This window comes from Pagrus pagrus (assembly GCF_965226575.1).
Source record: "Pagrus pagrus genome assembly, chromosome: 9".
NCBI classification, from domain to species: domain Eukaryota; kingdom Metazoa; phylum Chordata; class Actinopteri; order Spariformes; family Sparidae; genus Pagrus; species Pagrus pagrus.
Genome location: NC_140193.1, coordinates 10227140 through 10236242, shown reverse-complemented (window position 1 = coordinate 10236242; position 9103 = coordinate 10227140). Strand labels below are relative to the sequence as shown.

The following is a 9103-nucleotide window of genomic DNA, read 5'->3' as shown; positions in this document are numbered from 1 at the left end:
AAATGTGATCTGAAGCCATTTTTCTGTTAAAAAAGAAAAAAAAAAAAGGAAAAAAATGCACTGCTCTCATTACCTGAAGGCAAAAGATCCCCACGTCAAGTGAAAAATGATTAAGAAAGTCATTTAGCACTGAAATGCTCCAGTGGATCCATTCAGCAGTCGACAGAGGCCGACAGGAGATGTGCTCCCTGGTGTGAATGTTGAAAGCAGTAATATTCTAGAAACAATATGATTTGCTTTTTTTTCTTCTGATCCAGAAGAAGTGCCATGCATACAGTAAATGTTGGTTTCAACTTCTCCAGAGGTTTCTTAAGTCAGTTAGAAATGACCAACCGGGGTAGCTACAAACACCCTCCATATTTAATTAGCGTAGGCGTAAATCACAGGGGGTGATGGGGGGGGGGGGGGACACAATTTTAATATTAACTGAAATGGTACGTTTTTAAATTTCAAAAGTTTGCAACTGCCTCACTTTGCCTCAAAGTGAGTTGGGTGCCAGTTAGGTGCCAATGATTTGGACATCTGGTTGGGATTGTAGTAAAATACAAAGACACTGGATGCTGGCCAAGTTTCAAAGAATACAGAAATAAAGACCCAAAATGTCAGGGTTCTGAGTTCTTGTATTCAGCAGTTATTGATCCTTGAGTTATTGTTTTGCTTTAACAAAAAAAATGAATCATCCAAAATCCGTGAAATGCCAAATACCAAAGACTAAACACAAAAGTCAAACAAAATACAAACCAAAAGCAAAGTACAAATCAAAACGCAAGGCACAAAGCAGGAATAAAACAAAGAGGATGGGACAGGGAGACACTGGAGAAGAGGGCAAAGCAAAAAGAAAACTGGACAGACAAACTGACAAAGGCAGAGGGGAAGACAATGACAAGGACCTTAAAAGACAGGGGGTGATCTATACATTTAATCCATTTAATCTTAAACAAAACCGCTGCGTAAATCAACCCTTTTGAAAGACCTTTAGAAAAGGATTCATATTTTTGGAGATACATTAACATTTTCTGTAATTGGTTGCCAAATTCTTCTAGATGTTTAAATCATCTCTGCACAATCCTACAAAAGTTGATGTTGCCATACCGCAGAAATCTGTGATTGTATAAATATTTGCACACATTTTATCCAGTTAACTCCCAAGTTCTTCAGCGTGAGTGTCTATCCTCCTATCCTGCAGGGTCACACGGGGCCAATCCTAGCTCACATTTAGAGAAACCCTGACCAGGCCTGCAGTGTATATCAATGCGCTAACACATATACACACAGACAAACACATCCGCACTCACACTTAAGAGCAAATTAGAGTCGCCAGTTCACCTCATCTGCATATGTTTGGACTGTGGGAACTGGAGCGCCCCGAGGCTCCAGCCAGCTGGTGGATTCAAACCACTTATTGTTGTGCAGCAATGCAGATTTTGTTGTTTTGTTTTGTTTTGGTTAATAACACATTTAGAAGTCTGTGTAGCCTCGATGGATGTATGTATGAGACCTTTTAGGGTTTTGTGGTTTGCAGGATCAAAAAGTTTCGGCTAGACGTTAGACACGGCTGTGATGTGAACGTGATTCGAGCAGAGAGTGCCAACGTTTTATTCTGGCGACTGGGCTGATTTTTAACTCTTGGCCCTCATGTTTATACATATGCATCTACTTTTCACAACTTTATTCAAACATTTTTAGCATTCATTTTAAAGGTCCATCTTGGATAAAGCTACCTCCCAACTTCTTCTGTTAGAAATGACCAGAATTTAAAGAGTTCAGTTCAGTAAGCTCACCGTTGCAGTGTCATGCAGGAGACGTTTCGCAGAAGTAAAATACTGACCTGCAGCTGGTTACTAATGAGATGCTTTCCCAACCCAGTCGCAAGGATAAATGTTGACGATGTATTTTTCTGCAAACCACAGATACATTATGTCTTCAATTCTTCTTGTTGCAATTTACATGTCTTTATGTATGTGCAGTGACATCGCTGTGCATGTGGTCTGGTTCGGTTCAGGCACAAAACACTTGGTTGGGGTTGGGACAAAAACACACATTGGCTTAAGAAAATCCAGTGGTTTCTCGTTAAAAATAGCCAGTGGATTCCTGCTTACAGCAGTGGTCTCTCGCTCGGCAGTGGTCTGTATCTGTGGTTTGCAGAAATGTACAGTGCCAACATTTATTATTCTGACCTCTGGGATGCATTTCATTTATCAGTGTAAAAGCAACCATAGTAACCCTAAAGTAATGTAGAATATACTTGCAAACATAGCAGTGGGTGCTTCCAGTAAGTGTAAAAAATGTTGAGTTTAGTTTAACTTTTGAAACAACATTCTGTTGAGACTTACTCAGAAAAGTGGTGTTGAAATAGCTACTGGAATACAAGCATAGGAATCTTACGGGACAGCTGCCAGTGGCTCTGCTGTGCAACCAAAGTTCATCAGGAAGAGTTATGCAACACACTCTCATGGGAGGGCAGCCAGCCAGACTGTGGGAGGGGAGAGCAACTCTCCCCAACTTAAAGAGTGGGAGAACATCCGACTCTGTGTCTCTACTCTCCACACGTTTAAGGTAAATGAATATTTAAAATGTACAGTTGGTGTTTACCTTATTTACAAGTTTGTTTTTGAAGAGCTGTTGTAGTTTTTGCATGCATAAATCAGTTCTATTCATTTGATTTGCAGAGAAATTCATCATGGCTGCAGAAACGAAGCAGACTTGTTATGAGGGCAGTTCTGTCGATAGTTTTCAGTTCTACCTGGAGCAGTCAGGAGAACACGAGGCCATGCTCCAGTGTGTTCGCAACATCCTGCCGGGAGAAATTAAAAGGTACAAGAGGAAACGCTGGAAGTGCACTTGTTTGTTAAATCCTCAAACTGATTTGACTTTTTACCCGGACTCAGTAGAGGATTTGGATGCCTGCTATATGTCTTTTTGTGCAGTCTGGGGATAGTGAATCATCAACTCGAGTCCTCATATGAACTCTCCCTGAAGTTGTCATTTCAAATAGAGATGAGATTGTCTTTGATTTATAGATGCAGATATAAAAGTGGCAGTAGTGCTGCAGGACAACAACCATAATGCCCTTTATGTGGGGCTAAAGTCCCTGTTTTAGTGTTTGTGCCCATTTTCCATGTCCAAACATCCCCGATAACCCTGAGGTAACTCTAAAAGAGCACTATGTAGTTTTGGAGAAGAAATCCAAACTCTGAATTTTATTATTTACAATATTAATGAGGTAATAATACAAACTCAGAAATATTTAGTTTTTCCATAAGTGAATAAACAAGTTGTTCTCAGAAGAAAAATAAGGTCCCCAGAACACTGTTTGAAGTAAGAAAGGTGGCAGGGTCCGCCACATATAAACAAAGAAAAACAGCATGAAATTGTGAAATGGAAAGTTTGTTTATTCAATTTATTAAGTCACGATAACAAAGAAAAAATCTGTCAATGAAGATCTTTCTCTTCTGATTAAAAATGTCTTCCCCAAAACTACATAATGCACCTTTAAGTAATAACTATTTGCTTTCCACATGTAGTCTCTAATTAGAGGGAAGATTTGTGCATAAATACACTTCTATTATAAATAATGCATAAAAATGATACTACTTGTATTAGAGTTGAAGGCTGAGACACTGCAGTTTTTAAATGTTTTATATATTTTTAAGTTAATAAAGAGTGATTTTTTTTTAAGTAAGAAATCTCAGAAATAAGGTGAAAAAACTGCCAAATTATTGGTATTGAAAACCTCCCAATGACATTCAGATATGAACACTTCTGTTATCACGTACTGTTTGCTTTGTTCACACTCAGTTTTCTGTCTCTCATGTGTTGATGCAGGACTGGAGCAGATCGAAGCAGCCTGGATGTTCTCGGTGTTGGAAGCGGTGGAGGTATATGATGATGAGATACAGCAACTGGTAGCTGTTGTATAAACACGCGTGGTTGTGGTTACTAATTGTAGTGTAATTTGCACAATGGCAACGCTCCATGAATGCGACAGATTGCGTGTGTTTACAGACGCAGATTTATTTAAATACCAGAGGAAAATACACTGATGTATGATGCTCGTGTAGTATTTCCCCTGCAGACAGCCCAGCTGGGGGCCACTGCCTCTGCAGGACTCCTTGCTGCTGGAAGAAGAAATGACACTTTTTCAAAAATAATGATGCCAGTGAATTTGAGTTATATTCCCTCGAAAGTTAAATGCAAATCCACACAAATACCCTATTTAAATACAGGATGCAGTCAGAGTTTTTAGTTGAATCACGTGCCCTGCACTTAGTTTCTGGCAAACTTCTGTCTTGAGCGTGCATCAAAGCTAAAAGACAATCTGGCCTCTTAATAACAAACTGCTTTAACTGCTGCTTCTAATCATTAACAAACATAATGCATAATGGATTTAAAGCTGAATATGTTTATTACAGAGGGTAGAAGCAGTGACACAGGCTGTTATTGTATTGCAGCTTTTAATATATTTCCAGTTGAGGAGGTGGAGTAGGTGGGAGGCAGAGAAATTTTATCCAACTATCTCAGTGACAAGTGATCGCAGAATTATACTGGGTCAATATTGTAACAAAACTACTTACACGTTTGAGCGGAGAGTTGTGTAACGGTGTTTCAATCTGTGTGTATTGAAAGGGCTGAAAAGTCAAACTTTTAATAAAGATATATAGATTTTTTTCTTTTACACATTAACAAAACAGATTAAGCACATATGGGTTCTGAAAACACATTTGCAGATTTGTTTTTTAATTATTTTTTTATTTATCCATTTTTTTTCTCATTGCCAGTGCAGTGAACATTACTGTTAATATATCAAATTTAGCCAAGAGAGGCTAGTTTTCATCTGTCGTCTCTGGCTGGGTGTAAAGTTGGCAACCTAAAATCCCTAGCCAAGCCATAGAAAAGATAAATCAGTAACGACAGCTACTTTTTGAAGCGAGCCTGCAACACACAACACTTTATATATTTTCTTTTTCTGACTCACTCTTCAACATAGAGAAAGTGCTCTTTTTGACGTAGCTGCTAGTATGTTTGCATATTAGCGTTTAATGTGTGATTTGTTATTTTTAATGCCTTTGCACGCAATAGATTAAATCATTTTCTATTCTATTCTCTTCTAAATCAAGAAACAAGAAACATTCCTGTACACATTCACATCTCAGTATGAATTTAGAGGTTATTTTACACATTTATAAATCTGATTACACACATGGATTCAGATACACTACTCTCCACTCTGATGATAGTTTTGCAACAATAATGGCCTCATATAAGTAATTTAAAAGATCAGGTAACCATTGAAGTCAATAGTCAAGTGCCCATATGAGCAATAAAACAGTTTTTGTTGTTGTTATCATTCCTCCTCTTCATACGGGCCCTGAAGAGAGAAGAGAAGTGATGAGGGACAGTCTGTTGTCTGAGCAAAAATACATTCAAAAGTGTGTCTAAATTGAATATGAGGCCTCAGCAGTCCCAAATCAAATCCATTGAGAGCCTTCAAACTTTTAGTCTTTCTAGAATGATATTCGCTCTTTGTGTTACTGTCCCTCAACAGCCGGGAAAAACTGTCTCCGCAAAGACAAGGGGGGAATTTAATACTGAGAAAATAGTAGCTTTAGAATATGCCTCCCTGATTTGACTGTTTCAGACTGCTGAAGCCTCATATTTACTTCTTTACAAATACAATACACTTACAATGGATAATACTGACTTGAAAATTATGCAAAAGTGTAACTTATTCTTTAATAATAATAAAAAAAGCTTGATTCTGGATGTTTTTGTACAGAGGCCCAGAAGGGACAGGGAGGGAAAAAGAAATCTTGCAAAACTTTTTCTTGTCAATTTTTTTCTTCCCGTGTCGCTTCTGGGGCTCTTCATTTTTGAATTGCCATTGATAGTGAGGAGCAGATATTTTATTTCATGCTAAATATTATTCTGTGGGCAGAATATCAGTCTGTCAACCAAGACTGGTTGAACTGTTCATCCTGCGCATCATTGGGGGGTAGGATATCCTGATTAGAGACCGTATCTGAGGGAGGGTTGGTAGGTTATAGGAGGACACTTTGGTCAAAGCTCATGCAGTTTATGTAAGGCCCTCTACAGGTCACATCAGGACATACTGTAGATTGCATTTATGATTGCACAGTGGCAACATCAGAGGGTCATGTCCACAATGAAGACTATGGAGCAACACACACCACCTCTCTCGCTTGACCTAAATATAGTGAACATATCAACCTGAAATCAATGTTGGATGTTTCAGAAATGTTTGCAAAAGTGCAAAGAAACATATTGTGGCGTTTTCTCACTGAAGCAACGTTACACTGAGGCTTTCCTGGTTTGTTCCAGGGGAGATGGACGTCCAGATGCTCACCCTGCTGCAGTCGACGTTCCCTGCTGTCCCGATATCTGCTGACGTTGTGGAGGGCAGCTCTAAGCTCGTAGACAACTTCAAAGGTATTGATCATTCAAAAACACCACCGGTGAAATGTTTTTGTTTTATAATGTATAGATATTACTCTGTGTACAAAAAGAACAATTAAAGAACAATCAACTACTCAATTACTACTGAAAAGGAAACTCTGAACTCATGAACAAAAGGAGACATCTTTGCTGGATTATTCAGATGAGATCATCGTATTTGTATTATAAACATTACTGTATATCAATATTTCATGTAAAATAGTATACTTGTATGTGTCGTTAATTATACTTTAGTTAATAGTTATTTCACTGTTACCAAACAATGAAATGCTCTATAAACTAGAGTTGCAACTAATGTTCATAATACTTTGTAAATGTTTAATAAATACTGTGTAGTTCATCTATAAACAGTATTTGGATGACCATTATAAAGTTGCAACTGATGTTTATGAACCTTTACAGTGGCTTAATTAATGTTTTATAATGCATTTTGTTGTAAACAGTAAAGAAACTATTAACTAAAGTTTAATTAACTATACATTTGCCATTTATGAATTATGGTTATGATAAAGTGTTGCCAATCAGGCTTTATACGTCAGAAAAACACAGAATTTTGTGTATATTCCTAATAAAATATGCCAAAACAGATGTAGTGTAACTTCTAAATCAGTTGAAAAAAGATCTGCTGATGTGCTGCCAGATCTGAACACAGAGATCATATTTTTATCTGGTCGTCTGGACAAAGGACCCCTCAGCAATCGAAGCTTTCCCTTTTAATTTTCCTTACTTCTGCATTTGTTTTTGATCATAACACTAACTCTGGCACCATATACTGTATATATCTGACCATCATTTAAAATGCTCCCACCATATCTCAGTGGTATTTTTTATGCCTGACTCACAGCTTTGGTAGCGAAGACCCCCAACCTTCAGACCATCCCGTTCGCGTGGCACATCATGCACAGCGGGGACTACGAGAAGCAAGTCAAAGCAAAGGGAGACATGAAGAAATTCGACTTCGTACACATGATTCAGGTATGTGTGTGTGTCACTGTGTAAGTATGAGATTTATTTAGCCACCCACTAAGTCTTCCACTGCTGCGTGTATATTTTTTAGTACTATTAATAGTAAAACATACTGTATCGTCTGACAAAAGTGTCCCTGATTGAACTACAGTGAGTCACTTCACACTACAGGCCTTGCGTGGATGCCATCTTTAATCCGCAAGGTCAAATTAAAGTTTCCAAACAACTGTCTTCTTGACAGATGATCTACTACGTGGATAACCTCTCCGATACGATCAAGTTCTTCCACAGCCTTCTGAAGAACAACGGCAGGCTCATGATGATCGTTGAAGCGAGTGAGTAGACCTTCTTCCCTCTTGCGGCAAATAGAAGAACAGAGCCCTCTTGGGGTTTTTTGTTATAAAAATAATTCAGATGACAATAAAATTACCAAGATTTTATTCCTCCTGGAGTGAATGTACTTTCTAATCTCATTCTATCCAGAAAACGGTGGCTGGGACACCCTGTGGAAGACGTACCATAAGGATCTCTGTGTCCACGCCATCACCGAGTACCGCTCGTCAGCAGAGGTTATCGCCTGCTTGAAGAGCCTGGGTCTGAAGTATGAGGAGCACGCCATTCCCCACGCCTTTGACATCACCGAGTGCTTCAATCCAAACAGCCAGACCGGAGTACGTCTGCTGAATTTCATGACAGCGAGAGATCAATTCTACCAGTCCTTCACCCCTGAGATCAGAGCGGGGATTTTAGATCTGCTCAGAAACAAGTGCAGCACTGAGAAGGATGGCAAGGTGTTCTTCAACAGCAGTCTGAGCTGCATATTCGTTCATGCTTGAGTTTGTGCTATGACACTTTTATTCACACACTCAGATTTCTTTAATCCAATCTCTGCCGTGGCATTTGATCAAAACTACAATATATTTGCCTGTTTCCTAATATGGAGTTCACTGTGTGCTGTGGGTTTCAGCATATATTCACCTCATTTACTCCGTATGTGTACCAGCAAGGTCAATAAAATCTACGAAGTGACAATTTTGTGGTCTCAATCACTGCCACAGACAGCTCCTGCCTGAAAAAATGTACATCCTGAGAAAAGCAACTATATCCAACTGCATCCTTTTTTTGAAAAAGGAGCTTTATGAATCGATTTTATATATAATATTTACCAAATGGCAGACAGACATAGTTTGCAACCAGCTGGTAAAGATCGTGGAGCAGCTGCTTTACATTATATTAAATCAAATCCATTCTGCTTTCCTATTGGGGAAATTCCCAAATCATTTCAATTCCATGCCACGTTCTCACCGCTACCTTGCACCCAGGCAGACTGAAACATAGCACACACACAAACACGCCGCTCATGAGTCAATGATGTTCGAATGCCAGGCAGCTGAGTTAAGGTGGGTCACACCCTGATCACAAAAAGCCTCGAAGAAAAAAAGAGTATACTAGGTAGGAAGAATGACAGGAAAGAGGAAAGTAAGATGGCAAACAGGTAAAAAAGAGAGAGGGGAGTCTAGCTGTAAGCTTTTATTGTGGTATCATTATCTCTGAATCCCTTAATTGTTACTGCAGTGCCGCCATTACTGTAGCCGATACAATTAGGCACCAGATAGTTCTGTCAGGTTATGAAATGTATTCAGTAAAGAACAACAAAAGCGCA

The 9103-nt window shown here is 38.9% G+C and overlaps 1 protein-coding gene across 1 annotated transcript; it reads left to right on the top strand.

The window, feature by feature from the left end:
- The first annotated feature begins 2467 nt into the window (after positions 1 to 2467).
- LOC311262356 (histamine N-methyltransferase A-like) lies at positions 2468 to 8472 on the top strand. Its single transcript, XM_084361692.1, has 7 exons — positions 2468 to 2556; positions 2670 to 2814; positions 3826 to 3878; positions 6340 to 6447; positions 7319 to 7449; positions 7682 to 7775; positions 7924 to 8472. Exons 2-7 carry the CDS (start codon positions 2681 to 2683, stop codon positions 8274 to 8276), a joined length of 873 nt encoding a protein of 290 aa, XP_084217818.1. The 5' UTR covers positions 2468 to 2556; positions 2670 to 2680; the 3' UTR covers positions 8277 to 8472.
- The last annotated feature ends 631 nt before the right edge of the window (positions 8473 to 9103 follow it).

Excerpts from the sequence above, each read along its gene's own strand:
- LOC311262356 (XM_084361692.1), top strand. The coding sequence starts at position 2,681 with ATGGCTGCAGAAACGAAGCAGACTTGTTATGAGGGCAGTTCTGTCGAT. Across the intron at positions 2,815-3,825 it reads CTGCCGGGAGAAATTAAAAG|GACTGGAGCAGATCGAAGCA; the intron begins GTACAAGAGGAA and ends GTGTTGATGCAG. Across the intron at positions 6,448-7,318 it reads GCTCGTAGACAACTTCAAAG|CTTTGGTAGCGAAGACCCCC; the intron begins GTATTGATCATT and ends CCTGACTCACAG.